Source organism: Ursus americanus, chromosome 1, assembly GCF_024610735.1.
Source record: "Ursus americanus isolate L20-20 chromosome 1, mUrsAme1.1.p, whole genome shotgun sequence".
Taxonomy (NCBI): domain Eukaryota; kingdom Metazoa; phylum Chordata; class Mammalia; order Carnivora; family Ursidae; genus Ursus; species Ursus americanus.
Window position 1 is genome coordinate 77578186 of NC_142127.1, and position 21487 is coordinate 77599672.

A 21487-nucleotide genomic window follows, 5' to 3' on the forward strand; every position below is an offset into this window, starting at 1 on the left:
CTGAACTTGGAGAGCATCTCTGATCATCACCGTTGGCCTCTTTTTTAAGTCTGTCACTAAAGCGTTGTGGCTCACCTGGTGCTTGCTACTCTGGGTAGGACCTCTTCCTAGTGGCCAGCATTCATGACGTGCTCAGAGGGAGATCACACACTGAAGACAAACCTAGAACTAATGCTCATCTCTGAATACAACATCAGTTGAAGAGTTTCCTTGCTTTCGGTTGTTTGATTTTTTCTTAAAGATATACTCACTTCATGATCCAGGTTTCCCCCCTCCCCCCCAGGAAAACATAAATCAAGGCAGGATGTTAATATCTACCGAGTATAATTCAGTATAAGAGGGGCGGTCTAGCTGTATCACCGTGGAGACTTATGAGTATTAACTTACCGAATAGGCATAAATAAGGATCTTTCAAAAAGCTGGTAGACCACAATACTGCCTTCAGGGTGTAAAACATTGTTATTTGTGCTTTAAGAACACCGACAGGTAGAGTCAACAAAGAAACAGTCAACAAATGAATGCCATCAGGCACTTAGAGACAAATATGTCTTAAGAAAAACCCATTCTTGCCAAGTTAAACAATAACCCAAGTCCTTTGCTTTTAAACCTGGAAGAAAAGAATGAAGACTCATACTCATTTTTCTTTCTTTTGTGACATCACTCTGGCACCTGCTTTCGTAAGGAAGCTAGGAACACAATGTATTGATTTTTATTTTCCTTTTAAGGTTTTATTTATTCATTTGAAAGAGAGAGAGAGGGAGAGAGAGAGCATGAGCAGGGGAAGGAGGGGCAAATGGAGAGGGAGAAACAGACTCCCCGCTAAGCAGGGCGCCGGAGTCTGAGGCCAACGTGGGGCTCCATCCCTGAGATCATTACCTGAGGGGAAGGCAGATGCTTAACCTACTGAGCCACCCAAACTCCCCAAGAACATAATGTATTTTACTAATTGTTCCAAAGGTCTTAGAAGATTATCATGAAAAAATATTGAATTCGACATAAATACTGCTTGTTACAAAAAATTCCTTGAAAGGTGAAAATGTTTTCTGTTTTAATGGTGCTAAACATTAGAATGGATGCCTGGTCAACTATATATAAAAATTATAATTTTTTTGTTCAGTATATGCCTGATGGTACCTGACATTTTAGTTATACTTTTCATAAGGCAGAGCAGTTTAATAATATTGGTCAGTATTATCGTTCTCGGCATAAGATTTTCACTGGCTCCTCCAAAGCTTGCTAAGCTGTTGGATAACAAATGGGAAAATATCACACCACAGGCAATATTTATCCATCCAACAGGCAAAACAAGAAAATGGAACCCAGGCCTAGAATCCTCCAGTGTTACTCAATCAAGGCAAATTATTTATTGTCTTCTGTCCAGGAGTCCCATGGGGCATGAAATGTTGATTTAGGAATTCGCTGGGCATGAATGTCTGTGTGTTGTAACTATGTTCTTTTATAGCACTTAATATATGATAAATTGTTTCTATGTATGCTGTGATAAGACCGAAGAACAAATTAAATCTGGCTATTTAATAAACATGAATTAATGAACGCTAAACTCTTTTTATAATTACTAGCTTGGGGTCATCAAAGTTCACCCCATGATGCGAAGGCTTGCACAATGCATCGTTCAGATGTGTGCCTAGCTCTGTCCCTTCCTTTATCTTTGGACAACCCAGCCCGCCCCACGAGCTGATTCCAGTCTTTCTGGAAGTGGGATGTAGAGAGCCTGGGTGTTCTTCCTGCTTAAACCTGGGCTTTTCAAAGCCAGGACACTGGGGACTCTAGGTATTGGGGAGGGGCTGAGGCTGGGCCCAGAGGAAGTTTGGGGTGTGAAGAGGAGCGGGAGTTCCTCATTATCTGAGCTGAAGAGTAAAAGTCTGGAGCAAGTGCAAAGAAGAAAAGAAACAAACCACAAAGATAAAGAATGCAGTCTTTTCTTCTGCTCAAAATCTTTGCTCTGTACCATTCTCCATGTCTATACAATACACAACATTAAGAGTAGGGGGTCACATACTAACGCACAGCATTAGTATCTATCTGTTTCTTTGCTCTACTCATTCGGTACTCAGCAAGTCAGGTCAGCATAGCAGCTACTAGCAAGTCTGACTGGAGTCATACTGCCTGGGTTCTAATCCAGCCTCTGCTACTTGCTAAGGATGTGATCTTACCTCCCTTACCTTCAGTTTCATCTTTAAAAGGAGAGTAACAAAAGAACCTCTCCTATAAGATTATTGCAAAGGAAAATAAGATACAGATACATAATATATGATGCATATGTATATATTCATATATATGTTCATATGTAACATATATCCATTTTTATTTATACTTTATATTCACTTTAAACAGTGCCTGGCATACATCTAAATCAATAATGTTAGTAGAATGATCAAATTTACTGTTGTTTTGTAGTTTCTATTTAACTTTTCACATCTGTGGAAAGGCCTTGTCTTCCCTGCTGTCTACCTATAAGGCCCCCAAGGGTTGGGAAGCAGTCTTATATTTTGTGGTGGTGAAATGTGCTTTGTTGTCCCATCTTTTGGGTGTTCACCCCTCCTGTTTTCAGTCCTGGTTTAGCGGCAGGTGAACCTGGTCTGGCCAATCATCTCGCCAGAGGGAAGGTATGTGACTCAAGCTTGGATATGCAAGTCCTCACCAAAAAAGGCTTACTGATGTCTGAGATGACTGTCTTTAAGGCTGTGTAAACCTGGAACACTGGGAGTGGCCATCTTTGCCTCCTCCGGGGAGATTCTGACTGAGCATTAGAATAACATTGAGGAGCACAGGGCCAATAGATATAGAAAGATGGCCCCTGAGGACATTGTTTGAGTTTCTAGATTCAATCTTGCCTCAGAGGAGTACTCTTTGGATCTTCTGATTTTATGAGGAAAAGATTGAGGAAATAGATTTTGTCTTTAGTTTATTTAAATTGGTTTGTATTGCATTTGCTCCCAAATTATACTGTCTAACATATATTTTTCAAATCAACTTGGTTTACGTGATCCTCTTTGATGTCACTGACCTTATATAAGGCCCTGTACATAGAAGACAACAATATATATTTATTGCATGTGTGAATGAGTAAAAACATTTTAAAACTCTCAAAATTCATGAGCCCATTAATGTAATGTCCTGCACATTATCATATCATCCTAGGCAATTCAAGTTCAATTTGAAAATGTCTTGATAAAGGAACAAAATTTTTTTTTTTTAAGATGTATTTATTTCTTTTAGAGAGAGAGAGGAGGGGGAAGAGGAAGAGGGAGAGAGAATCTTAAGCAGAGCCGGGAGCCTTACAGGGGCTGGATCCCAGGACCCTGAGATCATGACCTGAGCAGAAACCAAGAGTCAGATCCTTAACGGATTGCACCACCCAGGCGCCCCAGGAACAAATTCTTCTGTTGAGAAACATATCACGTAGCCTTGAGGATCTTGTTGGATGAACTAGATTGCTAGGAAAACGGCTTGGGGAGACCAGAGATTTAACATGGGAAGAACTGAGTTTCTGTTAGCATAACTAACCTCATGATCTGCTCAGTTCCTTAACCTCCTTTGGCACCATTCTTTAAGCACAAAATGGGAAAAATAGTTATTTACCTTACAGGGTTGTTGTTAGGCTCAAAGGAGCTCATTGATAGGGAGCTAAGAATGACATAAATATTTTTTGTTAATTTTTTTTCTCAGATACACCTATTTCAATTGGTGGTGAACACTCACCTGACATATCATGAGCCTAAACGTGTTTAAATGGTTTTTCTAGTCAAATGCACAACAGAAGGCACATTTTCAGAAGGATATATGTAAACATATGCTATCATTTCTGGGTCTGGGATGTGACCTTTGGAGAAATACTCAGTTTCCTCTTCTGTAAAAGGAAGGATCCCACCGTCACGTTATCCCCAAGAACCCCTTAGTTTTGCCATCTCAGGACTCCAGAGGACAGAATCTGCTTAAGACAAGGGTCCTGGCAGGTCCTTGGGCCATCCCTGCAGCTCAGTACTTGTAAGCCGCCACTCCCTGGGGTGTTTTTGGTGGGCGTGGCGACAAGCACCTGCTCCCAGGCTTTCCTTGAATCTTGCTCCAGTCCCCACATTTTAACGGTGTAGCTCAGCAGTCTCCCAGCTATTTCCCCAAGGGTGCTTTATGAGATCCGGTTTCAGTTCCCTGGTGGGTAGCTCTCAGGTCCCGTTACAGTTCCCTAGAGCTCAACGTGTGTGCGGGAGGGACAGAGCCAGGGAGAGGTGCAGTGAGGGGACAACGCTCCCGGGCTCCAGTTACCCGCTGCACGGCCCCCGCCCCGTGCCCCCGAGTGAGCGGCGGGGCCGGGGAGCGTCGCGGCCCCTTTAAGAGCCGGGCCCAGACCGGCCCGGGGGCCGCGGGAGCCCAGAGCGCTGCGCGTCGCCGAGGAGTTGGGATCCGGCGCAAAACTTTCCTCCCAACTCCAGCCCCGCGCGCTGCCGCCGCCGCCACCGCCCACTCCAGCCCGGGGCCTGGGGCCGGCCCGGCCGCCGCCGCCGCCGCAGCCGCCAGGGCAGGGCCAGGGCCAGAGCCAGGGCCAGGGGGCAGGGCCAGGGCCAGAGCCGGGCCGGCAGTTTCGCTTTGGCGGGCTCGGAGCAGCCGCCTTGTCCGGGCCCGAGCAGGAGCCGGAGCCGGAGCCGGGGGAGTAGGAGGGGCCCGGCCGCGGTGCCGCCGCGTCCCCGGCCACCAGCTACCTGGGAGGTAGCCCTTCCCGTTGCCGCGCCCTCCCCCGATTGCCGCCAGCCGCGGGGCCGCCTACGCTGGGCGGAGGGTCGCCGCTTAGAACCCCGGCCCCTGAGGGGTCGCCGGGTAGAGGCGCTCCGGGGGCTCCGGACCCGGCCGCGCCGGGCGTACGCCGACATTAGGGGCTGTGCGGGTGAGGCCGGACACCTGTTCGGCGGGGCACGGCGTGGGCACCAGAGGCCAGGATGAAAGTGACCGTGTGCTTCGGCAGGACAGGCATCGTGGTGCCCTGCAAGGAGGGCCAGCTGCGCGTCGGGGAGCTCACGCAGCAGGCGCTGCAGCGGTACCTGAAGACCCGGGAGAAGGTGAGCGCTGGGGCGGGGAGGGGGGTGCGGCTGCGGGGCAGGCTCCCCGCGAGCGCACCGAGGCTGAGGCACCTGCCAGAGGCCCCAGGACTGGGTGGCGACGCCCAAGGGACGCAGTCTGCCCAGGAGACTTAATTCGGCGCTACCTGTGCCCTCAACTTTTGTTTGTTTGCCAATATAAGTGACCTGGATGTCTTTGGGCGTTCGTGGGCCTTGCTTCTCAGAGGGTGATAGGAGGAAACGCTGCCTGGGAGGCAGCTGGGGTCTCGCTACAAATGCACAATCTGGTGCCCTCATCCAAGCCCCCGGCCTCTGAACCTGGTTTTAAAGAAGTTTCCAGGTGGTTGGAATGACCATTGAAGTTTGAGAAGCACTGCTTTAGAAGGTGTTTGAGAGAACGCTTCTCAAGGGAGTATTTGAAGGTGCTGCTTACTTCAGGTGTGAGTTTTGACCAGGGCTAAAGCCCGCCTGACTTCTGAGTTAGAAGTTGGTTGGTGCTGGTAACAGACACTCGGAAGTTATAACTGACGGGGCCCTTGGGACTGAAGTCTTGTGAGCTGCTCTCCATCAGTGACTGGAGCAGGAACTTAGGTGGAAGGATGCTGTTTGCTTACACTAAGCAGCCTACATTCTGAGTGTCTTTAGTTTCAGGCCGCATATCCTGTGAGTATTTACTAGTGTGTGCGCGCGCGTGTCAGGCCCCACGTGACTGTTGGGTAGATTGTTCCCAGCCCTGTCCCTGAAATCAGAAACAAGGAAAAGTTAAGTGACTGTTGTTTTTAAGTGTGCAGTGCATCTTCAGAAGGCCTAGCAAGACACTTGAATTCATAATAGGTGTTTGGGTAACATACTGGGAGTCTGTGTCTTCTATGGAAACTTTAAATGAAGGCATTGAAGAGCGCCTCTTTCTTTTTTGAATCTTCAAATGGAACTTCATACCCCAAATCTTCCTCAAAATGACAAGTCATAAACTCTTGAGTTAGAGGTCAGTGGCTCTCTTAATGTTTGTTCTCATGCTGTGAGAACTGTAGAAATGGCCTGTAAAACTATGTGAGTTTCTACCCCATTTCCCCCCCATTATTACAATAGCGTATGCTGTTTTGTATTGTGTAATTCAGTTAAAAACTGAGATTTGCACAAGTAACAAATTCTCCTTGGAACTGTATTTCCCTCACTTTTGAAAGTAAGCTAAGGTTAGTAGTAACAACATTATTCTAGACAAATTATTAAAGTAAATGTCATTGAAGGATTATTTTAATGAGGTGATACTTATTTTTTACTAAATATGAAAAATAATTTATGCTGTAACATCTTGTATATTTAGAAGCTTAGTATGTGGAGCTGTCCAAGTAATCGAAGTAAGCTACATGCTTATAAATAACATGCAGGGGACCAGATGAAATTTAGTGCATTGTAATTTGATCTTAAAAGGTGTTAAAAAGCTATTGATATTCTGTACTGAAAGCATAATTTATAATATCACAGAACCTATAATGTGATTGTATTGATCAGTTTACTGTTATTACCAGATATTACATTTTTCTGTGTTTACATTTATGTATTAGTGAATGTGACATTTAAAGGTCACCTGCAGTTTATAAATGCTCCCTCCCTTCTTTGGCTTTTAAAATCTCAATTTAATAAGTGGCAAGTGATATTTTCTCTTTCCCAAATCTCTCTCTCCCATAGTTTCATTTTAAATAGTATTGTAATCATAACAAGGCTTAACTAATATTAAATGGAATACTAATGGAACTAAAATGTCAAGAAATAATCTGTCAAATTCCATGCTTTCATCCATTGAATTTAGAAAATAATGGGAAAAGACCAGAAATGTCAAAATTCAGTTTGAAAGGCAACTTGTCATAATTCACTTTCTTTAAATCAGTGAAAGAGATTTAAGAGGCTTGCTTCTCTGGACAGCAAAGTTTTTAGCCCGGCACTCAGAAATAAAAACATAACAATAACGTGAATTGTGCTTACTCGATGCAGGTGCTGTTGTAGGAACTTTATGTAAGTTAAATAATCTCATAAGGCAGGTACTAATTTTCTTTTCACACATAGGGAATAAAAGACACAGAGATATGAGTGATGTGTGGTAGAATTGAACCCAGGAACTGAGTCCTTGCTCATAGGGTCCTTACTCATAGTCACTAACTGCGCAGCCTGTTAGGTTCTGATGCATTGGAATTTATCCATTTTATTCATTTTTTGCAGTTTGTTTTAAAAAGACCATTCCATCTACAGACTGCTATAATAACCTGTCAGCCTGAAGATGGCAATTTTGTTTCTTGCTGAGAGTTGGGACATGTACAAGTTCCTCTTGATTATATCTCATACAGTATAGGTCTACATGTAATGGGGACAAGTCTGAATTCTGAGCCTAATATTGCGGGATTTGCAAACCAAGTATGAACAACATTCCTTAGTTTGATTACAGATGGAAAAATGGGCCAAATCTCTTAGATATCCAGGTAGAGAGTGCTGTAAAGAAGCAAATTTGGCAGGATCATGAATGTAAATTCAGCCCATTTCTTTTGGGACCTTGAATCATTTAGATGGGAGAAAGGCAGATTTCAAAATGGAGGCTAGAGTTGAGGTGTCTATAGTTTGGAGGGTAAGTGAAGCCCAAGGAGGCCATTCTGGATTTTGTGGACAGCATCAGAGAAGTATCCACCCTCTGCTGAGAAGAAACAAAGAAGACTGGTATTTGGGGAATGTGGGGAACCAGCTGAATCAGCATCAGATAAGGCCAGAAGTAGGTAAGACGCTGAAGACGCTGAGGGAACTTTTGGGAAGGCTTTAATTATGTTCTGAAACCTGGGACTTGGAGTTTCCTGCTGCCTCCTCCTCCCCACCGCTCAACGAACTTTAACCGGAAGGTGGAATTGACTAAGGGGCAAGAATTATGGGGTTGCTTGCCTTTGGATCCTGGTAGTTTATCAGTGTCCCAAGCTCTAAATCCAATTTACTTAAGTAGTTAGTGGCGAGGAGATTGTCTTCTTAAGTCGTCAAGGTGGGGATCATTGGGTAACTAGTTAAATTTATCATCAAAATTACGTGTCACAGGTGAATGATAATTGAGCCATATCCTGCAGGGGCTCTCAACCCTGGCTGATGATTAGTTACCTCTAATTTATCATTTAACATTTTAAATAATACAAATGCCTACTTCCCTTTCTCCAGGATTCTAATTCAGTGGGTTTGGAGTGGCACCTGGTCATTGGTGTTTTTAAAAGGTGATTTTGACGCCCAGCCAGGGCTGAGAACTACCAATCAACTCCCTGAATCATTTGGTATCACTGAACTCATTTTATTTTATTTTTTATTTTTTTAAAGATTTTATTTATTTATTTGACAGAGAGAGACAGCCAGCGAGAGAGGGAACACAAGCAGGGGGAGTGGGAGAGGAAGAAGCAGGCTCCTAGTGGAGGAGCCTGATGTGGGGCTCGATCCCCGAATGCTGGGATCACGCCCTGAGCCGAAGGCAGGCGCTTAACGACTGCGCTACCCAGGCGCCCCTGAACTCATTTGATTTTAAACTCTTTTGATGGCAGATACTGTATTTTAGACCTCACCAGACCAACCTGCCATTAGCAATCATCCCTCTTACCATGAATGAATTCTCACAGCAGGTGGTGAAATAATTTAATAAATTGAACACACACACACACACACACACATATATATATTTCATATATATATATATTTCATACACACAAACACAGACGCTAGATGAGGTCAGAGTGAATAAGGGAAAGACTTGTTTAGTAATGAGAATGTATAGTGTGGAGTTGAAATGAATGAGAGAATACGAATATTGAGTTCATGGGATAGTGGATTTGACTGTATGAGAATACTTTTTTTTTTTTTTAAGAAATATTTGGTAGATTTGCCTAAATGAATCTTTTCTGTGCTCAGATATTTTGAATAATTTGTTTTACCGTTAAGACCAGCTTCCCAAATCTGAGCCAGATAAGAGTAATAATTCCATTTTCTGATAAATTGTGGGGTCAGCATCTAAAAGTTTGTACAGTAACAAGAATCTGGTAGGCTATTGTATGGGCCTAACCTGAAGGAATAGGCTAGAAATCCTAAATTCTCGAAGTCTTCAGTTTTTGATGTCTTGTTTCCAGATTTTAAGGTTCCTGTATACATAAACTGGGACCAGATGGGATTCCCAAAATGCTTTTCAATTTATTGGGCACGGACTTACTTGAGTGCTTCATTTTCTGTTCAGTGCTCTCCTAGTATGTCGACTACATGCTCTCCCCAGCAAGTGGATAAGACTGACTCACCAGCAGCAGGGCACACGCCGCTCGCTTGCTTTTGGTTCTGCCACTTGACTTGCATAGAAGAGCCTCTGAGTTTGCAGACACAGGGCTAGTGGGGCCTGGTGGGACCCACGGATGTGTTTTTTCAATTCTGCTCAGTATCGCATTTTTTAAAAAAGATTTTTATTTATTTATTTACTTTAGAGAGAGCCCGAGATAGGGAGAGAGAGAAAGCACAGGAGTGGGGAGGAGAGGGAAAAGCAGGCTCCCCAGTGAGCAGGGTGCCAGATGTGGGGCTCGATCCCAGGACCCTGGGATCATGACCTGAGCTGAAGGCAGATGCTTAACTGATTGAGCGACCCAGGGGCCCCTCAGTATCACCTTTTGACTTAGTTTCCATGTTTAAATATTTTGAGACTTCATGCAAAGATCCAGATTTCTACCTTCTTTGGGGGAAAAACAAATCAAACTCTGACAGTACTGGGCTTTGCTTCCCCACCTACCAACCATCAGTTGGAGATGAGACACCCCTCTTCTCTCTGGAACACATCATTCTGCTCTCCACTCTATTATTGCCTCACTAGCAGTATGTTACTACCTCAGACTTAACTTTTTACTCTATTATTTCTTTGTTTATGGCCCACTGTTCTTTGGCTTGCTGTAGGTCTTTGGGTGTGTGGCCCCTGGGCCTTCTCTTCCCCATGACACTGCTTTCTCTTCCCTCCTATACCTCTCTCTGTCCCTCACACCTCTCTGTCCCCTTTCCCATGCCTCCTTCTTACCCCCCTCCCCATACCCCTTTCTGTCTCTCTCTCATCCACCACCCCCAGGCTCCCTCCCTCTCCTGTGACCTACATATAGGATTTGCTGACTGGGGTTGGGGCTGCGGTTTAGTTCCTCTGAGCTAAGTTAATTGCCTCATGTGCAGTTGGGAGCCACAGCCCTGATTTATAGTTTGGAGACTGGTCAAATGGCTTAGTATTTAGGAGTCTTTATCCCCATTCCCAGGGCATTCTGTTTCATAGATCCTCTTTGAGGAAGTTGGGCAAAAGATCATGTCAGATTTTTAGGAGACTATGTTTTCTGAAGAGATTGGTCATTAAAATCATCTGCGGTGTCTATTAATAATGCAGAGCATTGGGCCTGTCTTGGAAAATGTAAAGCACTACAGTCCAGTAGAACTTTTTGTGATGATGGAAGTGTTCTATGTCTGCGTTTTCCAGTAGGGTGGCCTGTGGCCACTCATGGCTTTTAAATACTTGAAATGTGGCTAGTGTAACTGAGGAATTGAATTTTAAATTTAAATTTAAGTGGTCACAGATGACTTACCCAAATGGACAGTTCAAGTCTAAGGCTCCTCTGATGACTTCTTTCAGTGGCTTTTGGAAACCCCTGGTCTAAAGCTTAGATCCCAGGCAGCCCTTAACTTGACATTCTTATAGGTGTGATTGTCCTGTTGAGAAATTTGCCAATCAGAAAGGGATCTTCATTTGCCTTTTGGTATCCACAGGTGGAAGAGAGAGCCTTTAAAATCGTGAATCCTTCACCTAGACATGAGCAAAACCCAGCTTAATTTTAAAGCAAGTTGAGGTGGGCTTCAGTGTGCCCCTTTGGTGCAACAGCCTGGGAATGCACAACATTGGGTTTTGGCATTGGTGGATGGTGGGCCAAGGGGTGGTGAACAGAAGTCTGGACATTTTTAGTGAGCTTTAAGATGCTTTTAGATGAGCTCATCCAGCATTATGGGCCCAAATATCATCACGATAGCTCCAGCCCAGATCTCTCCTCTGAGCTCCAAATTCTGTATGTAGCAGTTTCCTTGACACCTTTACTTGGATGTCAGGTAGGTATCTGACCCTTAGTGAGCCCCAAACTGAGCTCCTGATCCCCTACTCCAAATCCACCCCTCCGTGGTCTTCTTGTCTCGTTACATGACAGTGTCATCCTTCTGCTTGTTCAGGCCAGAAACCCAATCTTTGATGGCTCTGTTCCTTCTATGATTGACCTGCAATCAATCTGCAACTCAGAGGGACACTACTCTCACAATACATTCAGAATCTAACTGCTTCTTCCAGCTTTTCTGTTAGTGTGCTGGGGGTCATGGTATTTTTTTTTTTTAAGATTTTATTCATTTATTTGTGGGTGGGGGAGAGAGAGAGAGAGAGAGAGAGAGTGTGATCATGGGGGGAGGGACAGAGAATCTTACACAGACCAATGGGGTTTTGATCTCAGAACCCTGAGATCATGGCCTGAGCCAAGATTAAGAGTCAGGCGCTTAGCTAACTGAGCCACCCAGGTGCCTAGGGGCTCATGGTATTTTTGTTTTTGTTTTTTTCTCAATGGATTTTAATTTCTACCCCACACCACCACTGTAAGTCTTTTCTCAACACAAAAACTAGAGTGACATTTAAAATTCTTGTCAGGTCATGTCATTCTTCTACTCCAGATCCTTTGTCAGCTCCCATCTCTTGCAGGTGGCCTGTAAGGGACCACATGATCTGGGTATCTGTGCAAAGAAAAGTTAGTGTAGCAGGCCTGAGAGTCCTGTCTTCAGGCCTATGTACAGGACTGGCTCTTGATTGGCATCTGGGAACTTAGATTGGTGGAGCGTTCCCACCATTCCCTGAAAAGAATGGCTTATGCAAATGGCTTATTGTTTATGCAAACAGTATGGCTTATAGTGAGCACTTGCTCTCTTTCTGAGGCCTGGAATTTTTGTGCCTGCTAGGCAGAGGGTCCCTGTGTGGCCAGGCCTCAGTGAAAACTGTGGATGTTGAGTCTCTACTGATCTCACTGGTAAACAGCATTCCACAAGTGATGTCAAAACTTGTTCCTGGGCCGGGGCGGGGGGTGTACTGGAAGCGGATCCTTGGAAGCCTGTGCCAAGTTTCCTGCAAACTTTACCCTCGAGTCTTTCCTTTTTTTTTTTTTTTTTTTTTTTTTTTGCTTTTTGCTTTGTATCCTTTTCCTGTGCTATATCATAGCTGTGAGAATGACCGATGCGGAGTCCTGTGAGTCGTCCTAGTGAGTCATTGAACCTGGGTGGTCTTGGGGACCCCAGCATACCATCTCTTACCGAATTTCAGACCTCCTCTTCCACCCCTCTCCTACTCTCCTGCAGCGTTGTGATCTTGTGGCTGTTATTCCAGCAATACCAGACAGGCTCCCACCTCTTGTGCTGTTTTCTCTGCCTGAAAGAGTCCCCTCCAGTTATCCACCGGTCTCGTTTCCTCGCCTTTTCCATCTTAAGATTGTTCCTGTCGCCATGAAACCTTCCTGACCGCACTGTTTATAATTATAACCCCTCCAACCATCCTCTCTATTGCTCTTTCCTGCGTTTTCTACCCAGAAATCCTCCCTCGCTATCACACGGCTTATTATAACTGTATTTATATGTCCAGTTCTCCCCACTAGAGTTTTAGTTCAGTAAAGGTAGATATCTTTGTCAGTCTTGTTCAGTGTTGACCCCCCAGTTCCTGTGAGAGTGCCTGGCACACAGTGGGCTGGTAATGAACTCTTCTTGAGTTAAACCTCCTTTTACCTTGTGTCCACTACCATGTGTTGCAGTTGCTCCAGTGTAGACTACCCCACTGTCCAGTAGCTTAAAATAACTGCAAACACACAACGAAGGCTCCGTGTGGTGTTTTCTAGGTCTGGGGCGTTCAAGAGTGCCATCTTCATGCACAAGTCTGGTGCCTCAGCTGGAGTGGCTTGAATAGCTGGGGGCTGGTTCCCCGGGGGCCAGTGTCGGGACTGTCAGCTGGGTCCCTGGGTTCCCTTGCACTCAGTCTTAGCGTCTGATCCTCTTCGCCGTGGCCTCTTCCCATGGCCTCCAGGGCAGGGTCGCTAGACTTCTTAAATGGCGGCTCAGGGCTCCAAAGAGTACGAAGGCGGAAGCTGCCAGGTATTCTTAAGGCTTAGACCTGCCACTGGCATGATATTTTCTACCATGTTCTATTTTTTTTTTTTTAAAGATTGATTGATTCATTAGAGCGAGAGAGAGCAGGAGCAGGAGCACCAGAGGGAGAGGGAGAGAGAGTCTCAAGCCGACTCCATGCTGCCCGCAGAGGGCTCGAGCTCAGAGCCCTGAGATCACGACCGGAGCTGAAACCAAGAGTCGGGCGCTCAACTGACTGCGCCACCCAGGCGCCTTGCCACCTTCTGTCAATTCAAGCACGTGACAGGAGGGCCGGGGGTGAAGGGAGAGGATCGTACAAGGAGCTGAGTAGCAGGAGGTGGTGGCCTTCCGGAGGGGCTGCCAGTATAACAGGTCACAGCCTTGGGGCTGCGAATGTGTAGATCAGTCAGTTCCTGCCTCTGGTTTCGGTGAGTTTTGCAGCCTCCTGGGGGGAGGAGGCCCACGTGTGAGTAAGCCAGGTTCACTCTGGAAGGATGTTTCCTGGGCTACAGTGTGGACCAAGGATGCTCTTTGAAACAGAAGACCCTGAAGCCGTTTTGAAGGACGGTGAGGAATTTGCATGGCGGAGGAGTGAGGTGAGGCATTCCGGGTGGAGGGAGCAAAGTGAGTGGGCACCAGCGGGTCGAGGGAGTTGTGAAAAGTCAGACCAGGCCCAGGGAGGAGCGTTGGTGCACAGTCACTTGGACCCAGCTTGTGACTGCCCTCGGGTGACGCCCTCAGGGATTTTCATGGCTTCTTAATGGGGCTGTTGGTTTCATTACAAGTATATTCACGTTTCACTCAATTTGCATGTCTAAAAGTATTTGCGTGCATTTAAGAAATGGAGAGGATTTTGGAAAATTTGTTTAAAAAAATAGATATTTCTGTTAAGGCCTCATCCAACCCAGTTGATTACCCTGGTTCTTACACCTTCCCCAGATTAACGGCTTTCAACAAGATTATGAAGATGTGGTGCTTGTTACTTTTCATTCTTTATTTTTTTTAAAGATTTTTATTTATTAAAAAAATTTTTTTTAAAGATTTTATTTATTTGAGAGAGAGAGAGAGAACAAGCAGGAGGAGGGGGAGAAGAAGCAGACACCTCCCCCCTCCACCAAGCAGGGAGCCCGATGTAGGGCTCCATCCCAGGACCCCAGAATCCTGACCTGAGCTGAAGGCAGGAGCTTAACTGACTGAGGCACCCAGGTGCCCCTTAAAGATTTTTATTATTTAAAATTTTTTTTTTTTAAGATTTTATTTATTTGACAGAGAGAGAGACAGCCAGCGAGAGAGGGAACACAAGCAGGGGGAGTGGGAGAGGAAGAAGCAGGCTCATAGCGGAGGAGCCTGATGTGGGGCTCAATCCCAGAACGCCGGGATCACGCCCTGAGCCGAAGGCAGATGCTTAACCACTGTGCCACCCAGGCGCCCCTTATTATTTTAATTATTTTTAAGTAGTCTCTCCACCCAACGTGAGGCTTGAACTCATGACCCTGAGATCAAGAGTGGCACACTCTACTGACTGAGCCAGCCAGGTGCCCCTCATCCCTTATTTTTGATGATATTTTTAAGCTCTATCTGCCCATGAAATTTCCAGAATTTTTAAACATATGTCTCTCTTCTCAGTCTTTGCAGGTGCTCTCTATGCTATTTTCAAGTTTGCTGGTGCATCAGGCTCTGGTTTTGTCTCAATGGGATCTCCTCTTATTCTCTGGCTTCAGCTGCCCCAAAATACACACCTCTGCCTCTGAACTTCCCTAGACCCCAAATCCACCAGCCTCTGGACTTCACCACCTTGGTTCCACACACAGTTGAAGCCCAGCCTATTCTCTGTAAATCTGCTGGTTGCCATTTCTGCTGGTCACCATCATTCAACCAGAGGTCTGATCCAGAAACCTGGGTGATCTTTCCTCCCTTATATCCCACCATGTGTCTAGTTTGTTCAAAAGCTTCTTTGGTTCCAAGTGTGTCTCGTGCATCTGCTTTTACCCCAAAGCCATGCCATTGCTCATTTCTGCCGTGGGGGATTGCAGCAGACTCTTAACTGGCCTCTGCCTCTGCTAGCTCTGGGCTCTTCCAAACTGTTTTCCTCTGAGAACCTTACAGCCACAAATCTGGTAATGTATGAACTACTTCTGGGACTGTTTAAACAGTTCCCTGTTGCCTTTAGCTGGAAAGGCAAACTTTGCTTGCCTGTCCATTGTCTTCTCTATCCCTTTATGCCCTTCCGATTCCTACCTGCGGTTTCCTGTTCTTTCACACTTCCCCACCCCAGGTAAATTCTGCCCATCCTTCTGGATGAGTCTCCAGCTTCCTCTTCCCTAGGAATTTCCTCCCTCCCTGCCCTACATCGCTTTTGCTCAGGGGCTTCATTCTTGTGTTCTCAGAGCTCCCCATGCTTGTGCTTTTCTTTTGGAAACTATATCTTGTATTTTACTGTTAGGTAGTCAGAGTCCACTAACTTAACAGACACACCCAAATGACAGTGACTTAGCACACCAAAGGGTTCTCTCTCTGGGTGGGAGGTGTGGGCTCTGACACACATAGTCCCCTCCCCGCTGTGTGCTTTGGCCTCGGGGTTTTCTGTAGATCTGCACTCTGCTGACTGATGAATAGAGCATGGAGGAGGCCACAGGACATTTGTGGCCTGGCCCGGAAGTGGCAGATACGACATCTTACTAGCATTTCCCTGGTAAGACTAGCCGTGTGCCCCATCTAGATGCAGTGGGGTTAGAAAGTAGTCCACCTGGATAAAGGTGCACACCGAGCCAGGCTCTGCCTGTACTGCAATCATTTTGTCTCCCCCTGACACTGTGAACTATTCAAAAACAACGAATTTGAAAAAAAATTCCTATCCCTGTTTTTAGCATATGCTTGACATCCAGTGTGCATATCATAGATACTTGTGAAATTATGTTAAATTTCACATTGGTTCCTTTCATAAAAATGAGAATGACTTTGTATTCAACACAAAGTTTTGCAAGTTTGAAATCTTCAGATGTGGTATTTTTTTTTTTTTTAAAGTCTAAATGCAACTTTTCTCTTGATTGTCTTCAAATACCTCATCAAATCCACATTTACTGTAGACAGTTGTTGAGTGGTCCATTATATCTGCCATAATGATTGTCTTAAATAACAGCTTCGGAATCTGACAGGTTGACTCACTTCTCAGATTTTTTGAGACTGAGTGCTCTTTGGTTCTGGATTTTCAATGAAGGAACATCCTCTTTTTGCTTCATGAGGATTTGTGCAGTGCTGTTTCTTATATTTGAACAATGTTTGATTTTTCAGTGTCTTGCTCATTAATTTCACGTTGATTTTTAGAAATGAATCTGGATTATCTTAATTCGGATGGATTCGTTATGTTTGGAAGGCATGGTACCTGTGTCGAGGGGCTGCCAGATTCGTTTTGCCTCCTGTCCCTGGGCTCAGCAATTCTTCTGATTGCTGGACTCTGGCTTTTTGGATTGCGATGAGGTGGAATTTCAAGATACCAAAGACAGTCTGATTAAAAAGGGTTCACTCTCAGTTTAGTCCCTATCAGATGCAGTGCCAAGTATCACCCAGATAAAAATGCCCTATACTCCTCCTGTCTTCTGCCTCAGGGGTGGCTATTAAACTTGCCTGGGGGGTCGTGGGCCATGGAGGAGTTGTGGGGTGGGGGGACAGGGGGTTCACTTGGTGATGGAGGCAGATAACAGCGGAGATATCTGCAACCCTCGGGCTAAGCCCCTGTCAGCAAGACCAGAGAACCGTATGGATGGGGAATGAAGAGACCCATTTTATTGCTATGTTTGAGGCAGAAATTAAGGATTTACTTATTTTTTTAATTAAAAAATTTTTTTAGATTTTATTTATTTGAGAGAGAGAGAGAGAGAGCACAAGCAGGGGGAGCAGCAGAGGGAGAGGGAGAAGCAGACTCTCCACTGAGCAGGGAGCCCAATGCGGGGCTTGATCCCAGGATCCTGGGATCATGACCTGAGCTGAAGGCAGACGCTTAACCAACTGAGCCATCCAGGTATCCCAAAATTAAGGATTTATGGGGAACTCTGGTAATAGACTTCTGATGTCTTTTTAGAGAGATTTAGAATTAGTTTTCTTTTTTAATCCATCTTTTTGTTTTTTAAATTGAAGCATAGTTGACACACAGTATTACATTAGTTTGAGGTGTACAAGGTGGTGATTGGACAAATCTATATGTTATGCTGTACTCACCACAAGCACAGCAACCATCTGTCGCCACACAACCCTATTACAGTACTGCTGATGACGTTCCCTGTGCTGTGCCTTTCATCCCCGTGAGATTTAGGCTCAGTTTTGCTGGTATTCTTTTATAAAGACATGAAGCCTAGAAAGTGCAACAGGGAATATATAGATGTAACTTATACTCCTTCCTCTTCATAGAGAGGTGGGCTGTTTTGGGGAAGGGATGCAGAGATGGTGGGTTTCCTGACTTAAGGATGATGGGAAATAACTACAGTCCCTTAATCCCATCTTCACATAAAAAATATGTTGTCTATTCAGCGAGGCCTTAGGCCTCTAAGTAGTGGGTGCTTTGCTGTGGTTGTCTATACTAATCTAGATGTCGCTTCAGTCTCTCGAAAGAGGATTTAGACAATGATTTTGGGCCACGCATTATGTTTCGTGCTGGGGTTACAGAATAAAATAAGGCACAGTCCCTGCCTCCATCAGGTTCATAGAATAAAAGGGCGGAGAGAACAATGTAGGCAAACAAGAGCATAGTATGGTGGAGGGCCCTGGAGGGGTGGGCGGAGAGAGTGACTGAGCTTGGCTTGGAGAGATGGGTAGTCGTGCAGGCTTCACTTGGGGAGTGCCAGCTGGGCAGGGTGTTGAAGGACTAATGGACGTTTGCCAGAGTAGTAAGGGTGGGGAGAGGCATTGGAGGAACCAGGAGGGAGGGTGATGGGACGTGTGGGGGTGAGAGGGGGAGGTATGAGTATGGGGGAGTTTATGGGGAGGAAGAGAGGAGCAGCCAGTCTGTGCCTGAACGTAAAGCGTTTGTTTTGTTTTGTTTTTCTGGTGGGAGAAGAGGATAGTATTATGGAACGTTTTTTAAGGGTGACCGTGGGAGGGAGTGGTGGGGCATGAGGGCCATGAGAAGAAGGCAGGGTGAAAGCCAGGAGGCTTTTGTTACAATGAGCTAGGGAGCTTGAGGAGTCAAGGAAGCATTCTGGGCAGGGTGGTGATATTATCTGATCTGCCTTTTTGTATGGCTTGCCCTGGAGGATGAAGACGGGGGACTGAGACTAGAGGTGGAGAAACTGGTCCAAGTCCCTGCCATGGGAATGGGGGATAGACATTGAAGCAGAAGGGGAGATGGACTTTGAGATTTTGAGGAACAAAGGGATCGGACTTGGGAGTGGATTCTCTATACTAAAGGAAGTAAGGGTGGAAGTGGGGCGAGGGGGCGGTCTGAATTTTGTGTTTCGTTGAATGCCCTGTATTCTAGGCATTGAGGCCTGGGGATACAGGGACCAGTAAGGCATGGTCTGTGCCCTCAGGAGCACCACAGACAGGGGAAGGAGAGATGGGAGACTAAGGGCAGATGCAAAGGTTGCTGGGGAGTGTTGAGGGCCTGGCCGAGATGGTAAGTCACGTGGATGCAAAGGTTGCTGGGGAGTGTTGAGGGCCTGGCCGAGATGGTAAGTCACGTGGATGCAAAGGTTGCTGGGGAGTGTTGAGGGCCTGGCCGAGATGGTAAGTCACGTGGATGCAAAGGTTGCTGGGGAGTGTTGAGGGCCTGGCCGAGATGGTAAGTCACGTGGTCATACAGATGCCAATCTTTTGCATCACTTGCTTGGCATTAGAGTAGAGCCTTGAATCAAGAGTGGTATTTGAAGGCAGATATGGAAAAAATGTGGAAAAAATTCCAGAAATGAAAGTGGTCAGACAGGTTGATGAATATATAAACTGCATTGGTGGCTTTCAGACTTCTGTGATAGAGATTCACGGTGGCTGGAAGCCCTGACTGCCTCTCCAGACCCACTCTTGGCCCTTCTGTGGCCTCCCTTGTGACCTTGGAGGCTGGGCTGTGCGGACTCTCTGACTCTGGGCTTCTGATTGTCCTCAGCTGTGGGGGAGGCCCCAACAGGAGAAGGGAGAGTGGTCACCTCCCCTCTTGCCATGTCACTGTCGTTAGCTAGTCTCTTCACTGAAGGTTACGCCTCCTGTCGGGCACCCCTCCTCATGCTCCTCTCTCCGCTGGATTGACATCCACTCCTTTCCCTTTCTCTTGGGTTCCGGATGACGGCAAGGGCTCACCACTGTTACAAGCGCTATCCCTTCATGTTTTCCCTTAGCTTTGTGCAAACCTTTGTGAATAGTTTATTAAACACCTAAGTGCCTAATTTGAGTGAATCGTCTGTTTCCTGCCAGGATTTGGATTAACAAATACAGTAATAATAGGGTTTCCTTCATGATCCAGTGTTCATAACATATATATACAATTGAAATAAAAGTTTCCTGGGGATACTTATTCTTATTATAAATGATGCCTCTACTTTTTTTTTTTTTTATTCTGTTTTAGTTTTTAAAAGTAGTTAGGACATACTAATTTGATTTTACTACCCACTAATAGGTTAGGGCCCAGAGTTAGAAAACCGCTGAGGCTACCTGATATTTAGGGGACCTGGGATTAGTCATCAGGTCAGGTGACTCTAGATATCGTCACAGCTCTAAAATCACATTGTTTTTGGATTGAAATAAAGTGTGAGGCTGTAGGCAAATTCCTATGTCCAGTATGCATTATAAAGGTTTAAGTTACAATCTGTGGATTATAATGTTAAATTCCCTGCGTAGATAAGATTTGGATCTTGAGACTTGAGAATGGCCTAGAGTCATCTGGGCCTGGAAGTCCACATGGCTGGATAAAATCTAGAAGAAATCTCAAGCATTGTGTTTGTCATCCCATATTCCTTTCATTGAGACATAGTAATAGTATTGGTAACTTTATGTATTAGTTTCTGGATTACTTCCATTTGTAGCAAAGAGTTGAAGTATGCAATGGCAAGATAATACTCCTCCTGTTTTTAGAGACACATTTGTAGAGATTCAGTGGGCTTGAGTTTTGACAGCAGAGTTAGATCAGAGACATTTTCCCAGAACCTTAAAAAAAAAAAATAAATGAAAAAACCCACAAAAAACCCCTGCACTTCAGAAATTTCCAGTAAAAACTATTATTTATATGATTATATAAATTTATTACATATATAATGTATAATATAATTTACATTTATGTATATATACACACAATTTTTTTGTTGCTGCAACTAGATTTGCATTTTAGATTTTTTCTCCTTTTGTTCTACTTTTTGTGGGTGAGAAGGACTCCTTGGAAGCATGAGGAGGGGGTAGTGAGGAGTCCCTCACTCTGTTGCTGTACTAGTTTCATAGGGCCGCCATGACAAAGTTCTGACACCTGGATGGCTTCACACAACAGTCCTTTATTTTTTCACATTCTGAAGACTAGAGGTCCAAAATTAACATGTTGGCATTATTGTGCTCCGTTTGAAGCCTCTGAGAGGAGCCTTCCCTGCCTCTTCCAGCTTCTGGTGGCCCCAGATATTCCTAAGCTTGTGGCAGAGTAACTCCAGTATCCACCTCCATCTTTCCATGGTCATCCTCTCTGTGTCTCTCTGTCTGTGTCTCTTCTCCTCTGTAAGGATGCCAGTCAAACCTGATTAGGGCCCACCCTCATGACCTCTCTTGATGTGATTACACCTGTAGAGACTCTATTGCTAAATAAGATCACAGTCACAGGTACCAAGGGTTAGGACCTCAACACATCTTTTCTGGGGGTCACAGTTCAATTTATAACAATTGCTATTCAGTTTAAAGCAGTCTTTCCAGCTTTTACACTAGGAGGCTTTGGGGGACTTCTGTTGATTCCCCATTGCCTTCCCTATAGTATTACTCTCTCCATTCCTCACATTTCTGTTCCAAAATGGTCCACAGGTAACTTGCTATCTGTTTTATTGAAAAACAAATGTCTCATGGTCTGCTATCACCCGCTACTACCCTTTCCACTTAAATATTCTGGTATCTGTGCTCTTGTTCTTTTCTGCTTCTTCAGATGACCTTTTTGAGATTCAGGTTTGTTCTCAATTTCATCTTGTCTCCTGTCCTTGGCGGGCTGGCTTCATCAAGCATTGATGAAAGCCCGGTGGCTTGTCTGAGCTGCACTCATTAGTCAGCCCCTAATTAATTTAGCTTGGAGAGGGCGG

The 21487-nt window shown here is 45.2% G+C and overlaps 1 protein-coding gene across 1 annotated transcript in view; it reads left to right on the forward strand.

Annotated features, from left to right (window-relative positions):
• Positions 1 to 4940: 4940 nt before the first annotated feature.
• Positions 4941 to 21487, forward strand: part of PARD3B (par-3 family cell polarity regulator beta) — a 980330-nt gene continuing 963783 nt past the window's right edge. The window contains exon 1 of the mRNA XM_045806556.2: positions 4941 to 5072. Within this exon, the coding sequence (XP_045662512.2) occupies positions 4953 to 5072 (120 nt within the window). The 5' untranslated portion in view covers positions 4941 to 4952. The remainder of the gene's footprint in view (positions 5073 to 21487) is intronic.